Source organism: Sorex araneus, chromosome X, assembly GCF_027595985.1.
Source record: "Sorex araneus isolate mSorAra2 chromosome X, mSorAra2.pri, whole genome shotgun sequence".
Lineage (NCBI taxonomy): Eukaryota > Metazoa > Chordata > Mammalia > Eulipotyphla > Soricidae > Sorex > Sorex araneus.
In genome coordinates this window covers 196,066,163-196,085,421 of record NC_073313.1, presented here as the reverse complement: position 1 = coordinate 196,085,421, position 19,259 = coordinate 196,066,163, and the positions used below count along the sequence as shown (strand labels likewise).

General features: G+C 36.9%; 1 protein-coding gene across 1 annotated transcript in view; it reads left to right on the top strand.

The window, feature by feature from the left end:
- Nucleotides 1-1,857: 1,857 nt before the first annotated feature.
- FAP (fibroblast activation protein alpha) overlaps nt 1,858-19,259 on the top strand; it is a 92,899-nt gene continuing 75,497 nt past the window's right edge. The window contains exons 1-2 of the mRNA XM_004608094.2: nt 1,858-1,863; nt 2,193-2,277. Of these exons, the coding sequence (XP_004608151.2) occupies nt 1,858-1,863; nt 2,193-2,277 (91 nt within the window). The remainder of the gene's footprint in view (nt 1,864-2,192; nt 2,278-19,259) is intronic.

Sequence of the window (19,259 nt, the reverse complement as noted above, 5' to 3'; positions counted from 1 at the left end):
TAATTGCTTAAAAAGAATAGTATCCATGTTAATTATACCCTAATCACTTCTAGTAGTTTCTCTTTAAACACGAATCTTGAAAATAAACCACTAAAATGTAGTTGTAAATTTTGGGACTTTGGCAGACAGAAACAGGACTTCTGAGAAGACGTTGTGTGAATTTTCCAAAGAAGGAAATCAATCAGAGAAAACCACATGGGAGCAGTTCCTTTGGACCCTGGCTGGGGGCTTTTATCTTGGATGTTTAAATTTCATAATCAGGTCTCAGCAGATATAAAAGAATATAGCAAAACTTGGATGTCATTCTTCGTGATTGCTACAATTTGTAGAGTTGGCCTAACAACGGCAAAGCAAGGGAGTGATTTTAGAAGCAGGGTGGCTACATCTTTCTGCCAGTAAGTGCTTAATGACTCATTTTCTCAATACAATTTTCATAAGACTGGAATTCAAGGAGGGATGTCTGGATAATGTCAGAGGGAAAGTACACAAGCCACTGTCTTGCTCTTTGCTGGAGAAAACCTCTGGTGGGAGCTGGACATGTTAATGAAAGCAAACAGCAACAGAAATCATTAATATTTCCTCATTACCTTTCAGGAACAATCTCTGAAAGGTCACCATGAAGTACGTTTTAGTCAGGTTGAGAACAGTAAAAACTTTTCAAAGAGGAAAAACCATTAGTGAAAAAGTTGAAGACACATAGGGTAACATGTATTTATGTTGTATCCAGAAGCTACCCAAGTGATTCATGTTGAACTAGCCTGAACATTTTTTCTCAAAACTCATGTATGTGTGTGTGTGTGTGTGTGTGTGTGTGTGTTAAATTTAAATTCAGTAAGACTATTTTACTTATCTTTAAAGTTGACTAATTGCTTTGGAATCATGCAGATTTAGCCAAAGTTAAATTCTGCATAGGCTTACTTCTCTTTTCAAATCCTTTTGTATTTATTTTAACTGTTTTATAATTACTAAATGTTCTATTCTCTCAGAAGATATTCAGAGGGGGAAGTAAAAATATAACTTTTGCAAAGCCATTTCCATTCTTTCAAAGGTCTGCTGGTAAATTATTCTTACTGATCTTTCCATCTTCCTGGCCTGTGCATACACACCTAACCCATACTAAATTTCACCAGATGGCATTTTATTTCTTTAAAGAAAAGCATTCGTGGGTTTAGACAGTTGAATTTTTAAACTTCTGTATTTACTGAAAGTGCATATGGTGCTATATGGACAAAGAAATTTTGCTGGAAGAAAAACATTTCTGTCTGCAATACCTTTTAAATTCCCAGAGGAAGAAAAAGTGCAATTATACAGTATATTTCTTTCAAAAACTTTTGTGGCCCTAATTTGTTTACTCTGCTAAAAATTGTAGATACGTGTATTCTATGTGCCTTAAAGTTTATATTATCTTAAAATTTCTTTTTTTTTCCAATAAGAAGGTTATATTAAGTCCAATGATTTGTGAACTTGGTTTGTGAATGAATTCTGGAAGAAAATTAAACATAAATATAAAATTATTTTTTAAAAAAGTAAAAAAAAAAAACAAACCTCTGTATGTCAACGTAAGCAGATGTTGGTGTAGAATTTACAAGGATGAGAAGGCTATAAAACCTCCCTTGAGCCACTCACAGTTCATTTCAAGGCCAAGAACGCCCCCAAAATCTGTTTCCAATTTTACAGAAATCTTTTGAAATTTGGCACGGTATTCAAAAGTCCGTGGAAAGAAAAAAAAATCAAAACTTGTTCTAGCGTCAGCTTCCAACTACGAAGACAGACTTGCTTCTTTTCAACGGTTTTCACAAATCCAGTGACCCACGCTCTGAAGTCAGAATTAGCTAATTTTAAAAAACATCTGGAAAAATGAAGGTTAGTATCTGTAGCTCCAGATATTGCTAACGAATGAGAACTGGTTGAATTGAGTGAGATTAGAGTTTTCTATTGTTTGCAAAGTGAAGGTTTGTGCATAAGTATTTGCTTCCTGGAATGGGCTGGGATGGGGAAATTGTTCTAAATATACTGTAGAAACTTTTGTCCTTGTGGAGTTGGATGAAGTCCAGCAATTATAGCCAGATCAGTTGAAGACAATCTAAAGCTTTGTGGGGAGGGAAAACAGGATTTAGGTGTAAACAAAGTCTTGCCACTACTACTCTTTAGCAGAAACTGTGCATATGTCTAATTTTCTTTATTTTATATAGACATGGCAAAAAATTGTATTTGGAATTGCTACTTCTGCTGGCTTTGCTTTATTGGTGATGTGCATTGTCTTAGGTCCTTCAAGAGGTAAGAATGTTCTTAAATTTTCTCTATCTGCCTAGAAAATATCAGAAAATGCTCTAATGCCTGGTCACAACTGATTGAACATTTCCTAAATGCTTATTTTCCAAGATAAGTCTGTTTTTTCTAAGACATATCAGCTCACAGATATGTTGTTGTGCAACCAGAAATACTGAGGAATTTAAGGCATGAGTAGGAAGAGATTTACAGTGTTATTTCAGCAACAGAAAAACCTATGCACTAGTCTGTTGCACCCCCACATCCCACCAAAATATATGCTAAATTACAATCTTTGACAGTCCTTCCTTCAAAGGATCGTATTTTAAAGTAACACTTATCTTTTATATTAGTTGTTTTCTATTGGAAAGTAAAAGTGATTAGAGAGGAAAAGCTAAAGAAATTAAGGAGTTTTTAATTGGGTCTTTCAAGCAAATTTTGGAGGAAATGAAGGATAGAAATCTTGAGAAGAGAGGTATAAAAAAAGTGAAATTGTTTTAAATGCAGTCTTAATGAACAAATTAGAGGTCAAAATAAAATTATTCAGCCATTAAGACTAGCAATAAGCTGATCTTTTTCAAAGTGTGTAATAAAAGTGATCTTCTGTTGCTGAAACTGGAAGTTACTATGAAGTGATATGGGATTAATTTGAATTTAAATAAAGCCTGTCTATAATTAACTCATTGGTGTTGATATAAGAAGGAAAGTTTTCTGTGAACTATTTTTGAAGAGAAACTCAAATTCTAAAATGATGCAAAATATTGTGTCTTAAGTCTAGGGTAAGAGAAAAGTTTTCTACCAGCAATTATTAAAATCCTGTAAGAACTAAGGTGGAAAATGTCTTTGGTTAATAGTTGTCTGAGGGACCTGAGCGATAGTACATTGGGTACAGCATTTTCCTTGCAGGTGGCTGACCTGTGTATGATCTGACACACCAAATAGTCCCCCAAGTCCACTGGCAGGGATCTCTGGCCTTTGCAGAGCATGGAGTCAGCCCTGGGCAGTGCTGGTGTAGGCCCCAAAACAAAACAAACAAACCAAAACAATAAATTAAAAGTTGTCTGATAAAATGAGGATCAGTGATAAGCCTTTTGTTAAAGAATACATGAATCCAGAATGATCTATTGCTACAAGGTATGAAATGTAGAAAAAATATTTTAGAAATTCAAAATACCCCTGGGATTTTAACAGAAGTTAAAGATAAAAATGAAAAGCAACGTTTGTGTTCATCTTTAGTCATTATTCCCATTCAATACTAACAGTGATTTTGTTGAAGGATGTTTTGTATATACATATTTTTCATAATTTTTAAGTTAATATTGTTTTGAGACCAGTGTTTTATGTGCCTAAGTGTTTGGAATGCATATATCCCTGTATTAGCAATTGTCAAATAACAAATTAATTTCTATAGACTGATTAAATGCTAATCTATTCAAAACAAGGTCCTGATTTTTATTATTTTTTAATTTGTCTTTTTTGGGGATTGGCATAGCTAGAGATGCTCAGGAGTTGCTCCTAACTGTACAATCAGAATTTACTCCTGGACACATTCAGGGGACGCTATAGGATGTCAGGGATTGAACCCAGCTTGGTGTTGCGGCAAGCAATTTACCCTCTACTCAATCTCTCCAGCCGCTAGCTCTTGATTTTTAAAGAAAAGAAACACACTAGAACTTGCTCCCTCATAAATAAATGTCCTCAGAACAATAGCGTATGGGTATTATTTTCAACTTGTCCCTAAATACACAGGCAAGGATGATTTGTTGTTCTTTCAAATTGAGACATGATTTCTATTAAAACATATAATATTATTTACAAAATTATATTGCCAGCTTGATCAAATCAATGAGCAACGGAATGACAGTGACAGTAACAAAATTATATACTATGGAACACTTAGAAGTAGTATATAAAATGTACACATAGACTTATGTGTAATTGTGTATAATTCCAATTTCTATAATTTTCTGAAGTTTTGATGTGTAGTATATGACAAATATATGTTTAAACTTTGCATATTAATGAAGTCCTATACCATTTAGAGCAAAGACACCTTTTCAAACAATGGGACAATTATCAGAGTAAAGTAATTTAGGGGGTGAAGGGGGGTCGAGAAGCTTTTTAAGCAGAGTTTATGATTCTGCTCTGAGTCCTTTGGTTTTTGGCCATTTGAGCCTGAGTTTCAATGCAAGGGTCAAGGATATGGTACAGTTCTGGCCCTACAAATTACTTAAACCATCAGTGCTGTGCTTGGGAGTCTCTAGGGTGGCACTTGGCAGTGTGGGAGAATCCCATGGTGCCAGGGACCTAATCTGGATTAGTTACCACCTGAAAGGCATGTGCCCTAAACTCTGTAGTAATCTTGCTGGCTGGCTCCCAAAGTAATTTCTTGGAGTGATATGATCAAACTAACCTTTAGATGGAATTTTATTTTATTACTAACTAGAAGTCAAGAGTCACCCAAAAAAAAGCCTGAAGAATACACCTTATATATTCAAGAAAAACTTTCTGAGAATGTTGCTTAATAAATATAGGATATTAACAGAAAGAGACAAGACTGGAAGCCCTCTCTCCCTCCAGTCAGTCTATTAGAAGTCTTGATGGTTGACTCATCCTTAAACCTACCTTTTTTCTCCTGATTCCCCAACCTCAACCATATCCCTTCGGAAGCTTCAGGTTCCATGGTTACAGTTACATCTCCCCATACTCTGAGAGAGCAAAACAGGAGAGTGAAAGGTGAAAGAGGAAGAATAGAGGATTCAAAACTAAGTAAATTTCTCCTTGGCTTTCTTCTATACTTCATCAGCAATCCCAATACCTTTTCTTGCCTTACATTGTCTTCTATACTTCACTCAAGGTTTATCGCCACCAACAGAAGGATTAATGATGAATTCAGTCCTATTAGCCTCTTACCCACAATTGTGCTAGCATTTAGGGATGTAGAAGATGCAGCAACTTAGGTTTTTCACTAAAAGGCAGAGATAAGACCCATCCGTGGTCATGACCACTAGTTTAGGAAGGATTTATGTCATTTCTCATCAGGCCTAAATGAAAAACAAAAAGAGAAGATAAGTGTCCCAGAAATTCCTGAGTCTGAATTAAAAAAGCATGGGAGGAATTGGGTAGGACTTTAGGAACTAATAGAAAAATTTAGTAGTGAAATGAGAAAGATCATATAGCTCATTCACATAACAGTTAAGATTAGGACAACTTTCTTTAAAAATAAATTTTCACATTTTTATTTTTTATCACAATCAAATCTATATGTGTTCCTACCCATTTATCCCAGCCTATATTCCCGGGACTTAACCTGTTTCCTTTTATCTGATTGTTTCCTGCCTCTCATTAATCTTTCTGTCTTTCTTTTATTTTTATTTATAATTTTTTGTCACAACTAGCAGTACTTGGGGGCTATTCTCAGTATTGGGCTTGCTCCCAGCAATAACTGGAGAATGGTGTGGAATCTGGGATCAAACTCAGACCACTTTCAGGCAAAACATGCACCCAACCCATTGAGATATCTTTCTTATGTGACTTTTCTCTCCTCATGAATCTCCCATTTTACCCATTTGAGAAGATCCAACAAATCTGAAAGTTCCTAACTCTTATTTGCGAAATTCGAAACAAATGTATAGACTTCTTTAAGGGGGCTTCTAAGGGGTGGGAGGAGGCAAAACAAAATTGTAAAATGATTGAAGGTCGAGAATTTTATAAGCAAGTAATATGTTCTTGTTTCACAATTTACACCTTCTTAATTCCTGGATCTTTATGACTGGAAAAGGAGGAGCTAGAGATCTGCTCTCTCCTTGACTTCTATAAAGTATAGATCTTCACAGGGTGAAAACGAAACACTCAGTATTAGCTATTATTTTTGGAAAAACAATAGCTACGTAGTAAATGACAATTAGACTTTTATTATTCTACATCCTAACACACACACAAACACACACACAAAAGCAACAATGAAGCTTTTTCTTTTACCAAAGTATTTGGCTCATACCTGGCAATGCACAGGGGTTACTCCTGGCTTTGCACTCAAGAATGTCTCCTGAGCAACTTTGGTGGTTCTCAGGGGACCATATGGGATGCTGGGAATCAAACCGAGGTCAGTCGCTTGCAAGGCAAATGCCTACCTGCTGTGCTATTGCTCCAGCCCCAACAATTAAGCTTTTCTTTGTGATATATTTTAAGTCCAATAGTGTTCATCTTGAACCTGGGTCAGCCATGTGCAAACCAAATGCCCTACGTGCTGTGCTATTGCTGCAGTCCAACATTTAAACACACACCAAATATACTTTTAACTCTCAGAATTCATCTCAGATTCAATTCCTCCATCCCTCTCGGAGAGCCAAACAAGCTACCGGAGCATCCCACCCGCACAGCAGAGCCTGGAAAGCTACCCGTGGCATATTCGATATGCCAAAAACAGTAACAACAAGTCGCACAATCGAGACTTTACTGGTGCCTGCTGAAACAAATTGATGAACAACAGGATGACAGTGTCACAGTGACAGTGCTCTTCTTAATTCTGAAAACAGAAGTTTTCATATATCCTGGCATCAATCTGTTCCTCTCACCTTACACCCAAATCCCTGATTAAAAAAAAGTAATTTTTAGAAAGTTTTGTGTGCATGGCATTTATCAAGGATGTTGACAGCTCAGTCAAAATCATGAGAAGAAAGAGTGATGAAAGATAAAGGAAGTTAAAGTTTGATATGATGAGAGATAGAGAACAAAGTTGAGTGATAAAAATGAAGAGAGAGGATACACAGTGAGAAAAATATTGTTAAGTTCTCTTGGACAGTGTCTGTGGCTCTTCTCTAAAAAGAACAATTTTTCCTTTACTCTTATTTTCCTGAAGTTCTCCAACTCTGGTCATTTTTTTCATTTACTATTATTGTTTTGACCTGAAACTTAAAGAATTAGTGTAAATTTCTATCAGTTAGCATTATTTTAAAGTACAAGATTTTTGCATAAACATTTAGTTTTCTTAGCTACTCTACCTGACAAGAGTTGACTGAAAGGCAAGCTTTATCTTTATTCTATTTTAGCTACGTTTAATTTTGTATTTGCATTGAAAAGAACAAAAGCAACCAGTACTGGCAAGGATGTGGGGAAAAAGGGATGCTTCTTCACTGTTGGTGGGAATGCCAACCAGTCCAGCCTTTCTGGAAAACAATATGGACAGTCCTTCAAAAACTATAAATTGAGCTTCCATATGACCCCGCAATACTACTGGGAATATATCCTGAGGATGCAAAAGAGAACAGTAGAAATGACATCTGTACCTATATATTCATTGCAGCACTGCTCACAATAGCCACGATCACGATCACAATAGCCCGTTAATCACCGATTTCTTGGGTGGGCCCAGTAACATCTCATTTCGTCCTTTCCCTGAGATCTTAAGGAGTCCATCTGGATTTGGCCCTCCCAACGATGTCGCACTGGAGGCTCTTCAGGGTCACGGGAATGCGATCCAGCTTGTTACTGGACTTTGCATATAAATACACCATGGGAAGCTTGCAAGGCTGTCCCATGTGGGCAGGAAACTCTCAGAAGACTGCCAGTTTCTCCCAAAGGGAGAAGCAGGCTAAAGATATCATGCGGCCCATGCGGCCGCTTGTGGCCGCGTGCTTTTGAGAGCTTGCTTCTAAGTCTCTCTTGGCCATTGATGGAATTACGCACACCTGGGTTCCTCTGCTGGTACCTTCATGCATGAGGCCTGTCCGAACGTGTGGAGAGGGGCCTCCAGCATGGCTGTAGCTAGGTTCCGGTGGTCCTCGGCCATCGGGAGCTCTGCTCGATGTGGGGAGGGAAGCTGGAGCCCATCCCCTCCGAGGGGCCCCGAGGAAGAGAGCCAGGCGTGCGGGCAAGAGACTCTCTGCATCATTCTCTTCTGAGAGCTTGCTTTTAAGTCTCTCTCTGGATGTTGGCCATTTTGGCTCACAATAGCCAAAATATGGAAACAACCCAAGTGCCCTAAAACAGATGACTGGTTAAAGAAACTTTGGTACATCTATACAATGGAATACTATGCAGCTGTTAGGAGAGATGAAGTCATGAAATTTGCTTATGAATGAATAAACATGGAGAGTATCATTCTAAGTGAAATGAGTCAGAAAGAGAGGGACAGACATAGAGGGACTGCATTCATTTGTGGAGTGTAAGGTAGCATCACATGAGGCTGACACCCAAGGACTGTAGATACAAGGGCCAGGGGATTGCCCCATTGCTGGAAGACTGCTTCATGAGCTGAGGGGAGAATGTAGATGGAATAGAGAAGGGATCACTAAGAAAATGATGGCTAGAGGAACCAGTTGGGATAGGAGATGCATACCGAAAGTAGATAATGGACCAAATATGATGACCTCTCAGTGTCTGTGTTGCAAGCTATAATGCCCAAAAGTAAAGAGAGAGTATGGGGAATATTGTCTCCCTTAGAGGCAGGTGCGGGGTTGGAAAGGGGGGGTATACCCGGGATATTGGTGGTGGGGAATGTGCACTGGTGGAGGGATGGATGTTTGATCATTGTGAGATTGTAACCCAAACATGAAAGCTTGTAACTATCTCACGGTGATTCAATAAAATTTTAAAAATTAAAAAAAAATTATTGGTAATGTAGTCTGGAATTTAAAAATACAGATTTCTGTACAAAATCATTTCTACTTCACTTGTCATTAACATATGCTTCCATGGCTAACCAGAATAAAATGAATATGATGCTGAGAAAAAAAAAGAAAAGGCATTTGTTTATATGACTGTATTGTTTTAGGGGTAAAATTTCACAGCTCTTCAGAATGGTTAGCTGTTCTTCTCATCAATATGTTACCATCTCCCTCTATCTCTTTCTCACTCTCTCTCTCCCTCTCTCATGATCTCAGTACTGTGGGCATAGTCCAAGGTTGTATTTCTTTTGTTTTTGTGTTTTTTTGTTCCTGTGTTTGCTTCTCTATATCCAATATATGAATGAGATCATTCAGCACTTGCCCTTTTATTAAAAAAAAAGAATATTTCACTTAGCATAATCTCTACTCTTTACATCAATAATGTCACAAAAGGCAAGCTTTCATTTTTTTCTTATTGTTGTTTGTATATATTTTTCTATTACAGTGTAGAACAGCAAGTCTTACAATAGAGATGTTACTGGTGCCCACTCAAGCAAATTGATAAACAACGAGATGACAGTGCTACAATGCAGTGCTATATCTCTAACAACATATAACTGGACATTGCGGTTGTTTCTAGATTTTGGCTATTGTAAATAGCACAGCACTGCAATGAATATAGGTGCATAGATAATCTTTTAGAGTTAGTGATTTTGTAAATAGACACCCACGAGAGGAATTGCTGTATCTTAAGATAGAGCTACTTTTTTTTTCAGTATTTTACTACTCCATAGTATTTTTCATTAAGGATGGAAAAATTTACATTCCCTTCAACAGTCTATGAAGGTTTTGATTTTTATATTTGCTTAAGCTATTTATTCTAGTTTGGTTGACATTTTCTTCAAAATCAGTGAAAGAATTTTCATGTGCTTGTTTGCAGTCTCTATGTTAACGTTAGTGAAATATCCTTTCAGTTTTTCTCCCCATTTAGAAAAATACTTTTTTGGGGGCTGCAGCAATAGCACAACGGGTTGGGTGTTTGCCATGCACTCGGCTGACCCGGGTTCGATTCCCAGCATCCCATATGGTCCCCCCCAGCACCTCCAGGAGTAATTTCTGAGTGCATGAGCCAAGAGTAACCCCTATGCATCACCGGGTGTGACCCAAAAAGCAAAAAAAAAAAAAGAAAAGAATAGAAAAGAAAAGAAAAATACTTTTGTCACCATGATTTGAACACCACCAAAGTGTCCACTTCTCTCTTACATTGTCTCAGTGCTCCCTTACCAACACCTCATACTCTATGTGAGCTCAGTACTGTAGACCAGTCACTAGGTTTTGTTGTCTTTGGCCATTTGTTATCCATTTACTCTGCTGTTTAAAATTTCATATATGAAAGTTATCATTCTGTATCTGTCTTTCTCCTTCTGGCTGCCTTTGCTCCAGCTCCATCCATGTGGGAACAAATTGAATGATTTTGTCTTTTCTTGTGTTTTGTGCATTCCTTATATATTGGGCTTTGTCCTTTGTGTCATTTGCTGTGTGTGAATTTTTTTCCATTCAGTACGATAAGTTGTTGACTTTATATGGTCAATATATTCTCCAGTTTTCCAGAGACACTACAACCTTCTATTCTATTTTGCACATGATACCCTTCTCATGGACTGGAGCGATAACACAGCAGGTAGGGCATTTGCCTTGCACGCGGCCGACACGGATGTGATTTCTCTGTCCCTCTCGGAGAGCCCGGCAAGCTACCTAGAGTATTTTGCCCACGTGGCAGAGCCTGGCAAGCTACCTGTGGCATATTCGGTATGCCAAAACCAGTAACAAGTCTCACAATGGAGACTTAGTGGTGCCCGCTCGAGCAAATTGATGAACAACGAGATAACAGTGCTACAGTGCTACCCTACTCATAATATTTGCCTGATTCCTGCGTACAGTTGTATTCTTAACCTTTGGACTGAAAGACAAACAGGATTCCCCATGTATTCAAAATAATGATCTGTGGATGAACAAAAAGCCTAGATTCGTTTCCTGTGACTATCTGTATTTTCACATGGCTCCTACGCACTAGTTATTTGTCCTAGTGTTATTTTTTTGAGCACCTTCAAAATGTCAGACATTGGTTTAGAACATGAACCTGTTATGAAAGTCTCTGACCTAAGGAAAGGTCAGTCATATTAAACAAATAAACAAATTAACAAAAATATTTCAAATTTGCATAAGTTTATAGAGAACAACTGGAGTGAGGATTATGTTAGACCACTAGGACTGCCATAACACAATCCCATAGCCTGGCTTTAATCACAGAATTTGTTTTTTTGTAGCACTGGAAGTTTGAAGTCTAAGATCAAAGTGAAGTCGGGTTTGGGGTCTCTGGAGACTTCCTTGGCTTGCAGATAGCTGCCCTTTTGCTGTGTCCTCACATGACTTCTCTACGCACATGTAGTTCTGGTGTCTCTTCTTATTAGGGTACTGGATTAGGGCTCTGTGAGTACAACTTTATGTACCTTAGTTAACTTTTAAAAAAAAATTGTCTTCAATGTAGTGACAGTGAGGGTTAGAGCTTCCATCTGTGAATCAGTGGTGGTGGTGGTTGTAGGGTAGATAATTTGATCTCTAACTAATAAACAAATTTGTTTATTTGAAGACTTCTTTGAAATAATGTTTGAGCCAAGACATTAAGAGGAGGACACACCCTGTGATATAAACTCTCAGTGCAGAGGGGAGATAGGTACAAAGCCCCTAAAGAAGATTTGTTTGGGGGAAAATTTATCTGAAGAAGGAAATTAATACCTGTGAGGCCAAATGTATGTGGCTAAGCTAACACAGGAAAATGTACCTATAGAGATTAGAGAGATAGAACAATGGATTTCAGGTCTAAATTTTATTCTAAATGAGTAACCTCATTTAGAAATTATTTTAGCCAGAAGTTAATTGTTATTACTCTTATTGTTGCTGCTATAACTACTATTGTAGCCTTAACAATAACTTTTTTTAACATAAGATATCTGTGGGATAAAATCATCTTCAAAGGAGATGTGAATATGTTTTTAAGGCTTGAAATTTTCCCAGTATCAACATTCAGAACTGTGAAACAGACTCTCTCAAACATCTTAAGAGTTTTAAGCTTATTTATTCACTGTTCTTTTGGAGGAAATATGGGAAGTCTAAAGGGTTGAGGAGAAGGTTCAGAAAGTTCGTGGACATAAAAGAGCTTTTGAGTTTGAGTGTAAATAAATCAAGCTTGCATATTATATTTCTTTAATTTGCACTTGAATTTTAAAATCACAGAGGACGAATCTTGGCAAACTCTCTTTGCGTTTTGCCAAATTCTAAATAATTTAGAAAATAATCCAAGTCTTTAGATGATCCCCATAATGCGAAGTTTACTGGTCTCTGATTTCCAAAGTGAGTTGTGTTACAACTTATACAAGAATATCTTGTCACAGATATACCTTGAGAAAAACATTTTAAGGACTCAAGAACACAGAATCTGGGCTTTAAAATGTATTTAAAAACCAGAGACAGTTTAACGAGTCTTAAAATATTATAGTAATATAATAGGCTCAAATTGATGTTCCCATAGGATATACTGTCAAATAAAAAATCAATCTTTTAAAACACATTTCCTATTATATGTGAAATAGGCAGCCTTATTTTTCATTTTAGCATCTTTATGAATTAACATAAATTACAGCATGTAGGGCGTTTGCCTTGCAGTCGGCCAACCCGGGTTCGATTCTTCCACCCCTCTTGGCAAGCTACTGAGAGTATCTCTCCCGCACGGCAGAACCTGGCAAGCTACCCATGGCGTATTCAATGTGCCGAAAAAACAGTAACAACAAGTCTCACAATGGAAACGTTACTGGTGCCCGCTCAAGCAAATCGATGAACAATGGGATGACAGTGACAGTGATACAGTGATGGAGTGTAAAGATCTTTAATCCCTATAGACCTTCACTTCTATCAATAAAAATAGGATTGTCAAATACCTAAATTATATCTAAACAATAGAACTGCTTAATATCTGGATTTTTCATAGCTATGAAATACACATATATAGAAATATATGAACTTCCTAGATTTATTCAAGATAAACAGAGGATCTGAATAGACTTATAAAAATTGAAGAAGTTACTTTAGTGATTAAAAAAGAAAAAAATGACCTAGATGGCTTCATTATTAAATTCTTTCAAACATTTAAAAAATTATTATCGGCCGGCCGGCCGGGTTTTCGGCCCGGGTGCCCATGCCTCTGCAGAGCCGGTGGATGTGGAACGAGTGGGAACCAGAGGCAGCTTTAGGAATTGGGGTTCCAGCAAGTGCTTGCACCCATGTATGGAGACTGTGAACTAAGCTTTTGCCCCACGCCGGCTGACAGAGGAAATAACCTTCCTTCTTGGTCACTCTCCCCTCCGGGAGAAGGCGTGGTGTCCGACATTTTGTGGGTCCGTTGTATGGAGACTGTGAACTAACTTTGGCTACATGCTGTTCCAGGAAGGGAAATGATTCATTTTCAAACTTAAATCTTCGCGGACTTAATTACTATAATACAGAAATTGTAAGACATTTTATCTCTTCATTCTCATCAGTGGAAAACTTATTATCAAATATTTCCCTGTTAATAGAGCTGTATTCTTAGGGGATAAATTCCAACAAAAATAGAGAGTCTGTTTTGAAACTCTAACAACAATAGTGAGTTATGTGTTGAAATCTGGAATGTAATCAAGGTAAAGAGAAAAGGAAGTGAAATTATCACTCACGTACGGGGTGGGTTGGGGGGTGAGGGGTGGGATGTATACTGTTTTTTTTGGTTTGTTTTGTTTTTGCTTTTGTTTTTGTTTTTATTGGTGGTGGAATATGGGCACTGGTGAAGGGATGGGTGTTTGAGCATTGTGTAACTGAGATATAAGCCTGAGAACTTTGTAACTTTCCACTTGGTGATTCAATAAAATAAATTTTAAAAAAATTATTATCATGTCCTTGAAAATTCTGTCAAGAAATAATTAAAGAAAAAATAATTAAAGAAAAAAATTAAAAAAAAATTAAATTAAAAATAATTTAATTATTTTTAAATAATTAAAAAAAATCAATTGATTTAGAAATTTATCACTTGTGTATTACAAATGATAGCACTACACAAGTGAATAAATTATTTGTAATAAGGGTGAAATGGTTACAAATCATATCTCATTAGGGACTTGTGTCCAACATATGTTAATATATGACATATTTTATTATTTTCAATTCCTCCATCCCTCTTGGAGAGCCTGGCAAGCTATCAAGAGCATCCCTCCCGCACAGCAGAGCCTGGTCAGCTACCCATGGCATATTTGATATGCCAAAAACAGTAACAAGTCTCACAATGGAGACATTACAGATGTCCACTCAAGCAAATCAATGAACAATGGGAAGGCAGTGCTACAGTATATTATATATTACTATATTATATATGTATTATATTATATAATATAGTAATATATTAAGAGCACTAACAATAAAAAGAAATAATAATAAAAAGAAAATAACCCAACTTAAAATGAGTATTTCCCCAAAGCAAACAAAAATTACCAGTAAGTACATCAAAGGATGTTCAAAATACATAGGAAATTAAAAATCAAAGCCATATTTACAATACTAGGAATGAAATAATAGGTGGAACAAGTATATGTCCCTTAAAAGCAGACAGACAAAAACCAAGAATTGGAGAGCTGTCATACCTGAATGTTGGACAAAAGTGCTAATGGAAAAGTGAGGTAAAGGATAAAGTGTAAATATTTTTGTTGTTTTTAGGTTTTCTTTTAGTTAAAGTACTGATAATATACAACATTAAGCAACAACATCATCAATCATCAAGTTCACCATAAAAAGTTCAGTTCCAGACTCCAATATACAATTTACCTTTCACCCAATTCCCTCCTTTTGCTTTCCTTCTGGTAGTCACTAATATGACAGTAAAGACTACAGTTTATTTTTATGCTATTAGCTTATTCTTCTGTTTATGTAACTTATCTGAGTGAAATCATGGTATTTGTCATTTCTGACTTGTTTATGAAATATAATACTATTAAAAAATTCTGCAGTGAACAAATGTTTTTTCAAATTCACATTTGTGTATTCATTAGATAAATATCCAAAAGTGGGATATCTAACTGAGTTGTACAGAATTTGTATCTTATAATTTTTGAAAAGTTTCCATACTGCAGGGGCTGGAGAGATAGCACAGTGGGTAGGGCGTTTGCCTTGCACACGGCCGACCCGGGTTCGATTCCCAGCATCCCATATGGTCCCCTGAGCACCGTCAGGGGTAATTCCTGAGTGCAGAACCAGGAGTGGCGCCTGTGCATTGCCAAGTGTGACCCCCCAAAAAAAGCCAAAAAAAAAAAGTTTCCATACTGCTTTCCATAATGGCTTTCCATTTCATTCTGACCAACAAATTTCAAGACTTCCAGTTCTTCACATATTTTCTAATACTTGTTTCTTGTCATTTGGATAATAACTTTTCTCACAAGTGCACAATTATATCTCATTTTGTTTTCATTTGCATTCCCTAATAATAGAAGATGCAAACTATCTTTTTATATTATTAGTGTGCTATTAGTCCTCTATATTTTTCAAACAAATGTGTATGCATACTCAAGTCCATTTTTAAATTGGGTTTGTATTGTTGTTGAGTTTTATTAGTTATTTATGTATTTTGCATTGTTATCCTTTATAAAGACCAAGTAATTAAATTGAAGAACTACATGAATGATTGTCATTATGCCATTAACTTGAAGAAATAGGATGAGAAATAGTATGAAATTCTTTTTTCCTGAACTTTGAACATACTGGTTTTAAAATGCTGTGAACTGTGTAAAGTGAAGATGTTAATGTGGAAGTTAATATGGAATTCAGAGAATCCAGGTCAGGTGTACAGTTATGATGAACCAATCTAAATATATGTTACAGAAGCTCTGAAGAAATTAAATGGCTGAAAGAAAGTAGTTCTGGTCTGCAGAGGAATTTGTGATAAGGGTAAGAGATTTCCCTTATAGACATGCAACCGACACAAGTTTGATACCTGGAACCACTTATGGTTCCTAGAGCACTGTCAGGCATGATGTCTGAGCACAGAGCCAGGAGTAAAGTCAAAGTACTAGTGGGTCTGGCCTAAACACTGAAGGAAAAAAGAGAGTAGTTTTTCTTCAGACCCCAAGCAACACCAATGCAAAACATATCAAAATTTAAAGTAGAGATGAGAGTAATATGAGTTAGCAAAAGAAACAGAGCAAACCTTCAAAAACAAACAAGGGTTGACCTTTTCTTCAGTGTCACCATAGTAGCATTTACTAATTATGTTTTATTGAATCATATTGAACACATCTTTGAAACTTTAGAGAACCAGATAATCTCTAAAACTTTCTATGCTATTTATTAGGGTACAAAAAATAATCTAAATTAATAGCATAGGAATAACATCCAAAAGAGTTTTATAAAAAAGTAAAATCTGACAGTTACTTTTAATAATTTATATTGTTTAGAGTTGTAAAAAAGAACCAAGGAGTCCAGAGGTGCTAGATTCTTCAGTCATAGTTTAAGAGGTTTTTAGTGATCTCTTCGCTTTGAGAAAGTTCATGTTGCCTCATTTTCTCTTAACCTAGGTTCTGAGACTATGATTCTGCCTTCATGAGTATTGCCTGCCTGTCTGCCTGCCGTCCTTCCTTCCTGCCTGCCGTCCTTCCTTCCTGCCTGCAGTCCTTCCTTCCTGCCTGCCGTCCTTCCTTCCTTCCTTCCTTCCTTCCTTCCTTCCTTCCTTCCTTCCTTCCTTCCTTCCTTCCTTCCTTCCTTCCTTCCTTCCTTCCTTCCTTCCTTCCTTCCTTCCTTCCTTCCTTCCTTCCTTCCTTCCTTCCTTCCTTCTTTCCTTCCTTCCTTCCAAGCTCATACCTTATCTCCTGATTTTAGGCTCAGGGAAACATGGAATGCTGCTGGCAGTAAACATGATCAGAAATTGTGGGCAGCACTGGGGGGGGTTAGAAATTGCACATATGGTGCTAGGTCTCATTACCCTGTTAAAGAAAATGGGCAGTGGGTGTGACCCAGCTGACATCCTGAGCTCTGAATCTCTCCGACTGCAAAGGCCAAAGCCATGGGTGATTTTCAACCTATGCTAGATGTTGCTTAGTTCCTATCCAGAACTTTGTGTTTGTTGTTATTTTCTTTCACGCATGTTCTCACTTGTATATGCCTACTTTCTCTTGTAACCATTGGATATTTAAACATTATCCAGCCACTGTAATGAGATGGAATCCAGATTGTTTAACCCCCGGCTTTGTTACATATTAGGCAAATTGCCTCTCCTCTCTCCCTTTTTATTTTCTGATCTGTAAAATGTGTTAAAAACAAAATTTTGGTCAAGGAGTTGCTGTTTGGATTTACTCCATGCCTGTGGAGTGCTTGAGAATTAAAGCATAAGGAAAGTTCTATCACTTTCTAGTACTGGTCTAAAAATGTCTCAGATCCATTTATTCAGTGTGATAGCCTTTGCCCACAGCATAGTTTTTAACTAATTGTTTTCTTCCCACATATTTCCTCCACATCCCCGTTTTGCGTATTCTAAAAACAAACAAGGTTGTGATTGCTGGAGATAATGACTCCTGATAGGCAACATCACTGCAGGGTCAACAAGTGCAAGGTGCCTGGGAGACAGTGTGAGTTGCCTTGGATGTCCTCATAGGTGACATTTTCTGAATCTATACCAAAAAGTGAGTGCAAAGGACCTCCCAGGTACTTATCTTTTCACTTTATAAACCCTATTGTCTCATTTTGTTTATGGTGAATATGAGCACTGACATCAAATGAGTCTGCTCTGATGTTTATTTCAGATTTCTCAGTAGACAATTAAATGGCAACAAATAAAAAGAGTTCTAATAAAGAATAATCACTGTTTTAAACAAGAATGAGAATATTGAATCATTACTTTGCTTCTGGATCATTTCTATGAATCATAATTTCTTAGATTTGTAATTGAAATAACTTCTATCTCTGCTTTAATAAGTTGAAGTGTAAGTAATGAAAGTATAGTTAGGATGTTTAAGTAGCAGATGAGTGACTATGCTAAAGATGGGCCAAATGGAAGATAAGGGTGCTGTCAGGAGTTAAGTGTTAATTGCTAAGTGTCAGTCACATATAAAAGAGAAATATGCTTTCAGAATTTCTACTTCTACTCATATAGCAGATTTTTAAAATTCTAGATGCAAAAGTTACATTCCGAACTAATCAAATATTATTTTTAATATTGAAAACACTATTTTGAAAAGACATAAATATCTACTTGCTTATTCCACATAAGTTTTATAAGTCTAGACGCCAGCATTAAATTCCAAAATAATCAACATATTATTTACTGTTATAAACATTATCTGGAAAGAGGCAACCATTATCCATAATAAACTTGATCATTTATTACTTACTTTCTACTTTTAGCATATTTTTCAAGTGCCTGGAGTTTATTTAGTGCCACTGATGTCATTTAAATGGATTTCACACACACACACACACACACACACACACACACACACAGAGGACTCTAATGCTTTCCCTGCAGTCTTGCTTAAATCTAATCTAGGGCAGAATCAGTCTTGTCCTGTCTTCACTCCTCAAGTGTTAGGGGAGGAAATGTGTCTAAAGAAGAGTTCATTGTAGCAAGAGAATAAGCAAGAGAACTGGATAGGTCATAAACTGGGAAGGAAGTCAATAAATTCTGAGAGAGTCTTGAGTATGTCAGCTCTAAAGATGTGTCTTCCTAGGCTAAAGAGGTTCACTTATCTATGTTACCCATTGGAAGCTTAAAGGATTGTTTCCACAGATAGATATAGTGCAACCATGAACAGAGTAAATTCAGTACAATCATTAACTCTGGAGCAGAAGCATTATTTGAAAATTTGTGGAAAACTGTTTTTTAGTAGAGAGCATGCCATAGCAGGTGAGATAGGAGAAATAGAATAGGAGGAGACACTGAGACAATGGTGGAAGGAAGAGGATATTCTGATGGAAGGTGTGGTGCTGAATGTTTGATGAATGAAACCCTACCATTAACAATGTCGTAAATAACAGTGCATAAAATAAAATTTAAAAAAACTTAAATCTTCATAATTATCCCTTTGATCATCGAATTTCTTGAGCGGTCTCAGTAACGTCTCCATTCGTCCTAGCCCTGAGATTTTAGGAGCCTCTCTTTACTTGTCCTTCCCAAGAATGCCATATTGGAGGCTCTTTCAGGGTTAAGGGAATGAGACCCAGCATTATTACTGGTTTTGGCATATGAATACACCATGGGGAATTTGTGAGGCTCTCCCATGTGGGCAGGAAACTCTCGGTAGCTTGCCAGGTTCTCCCAGA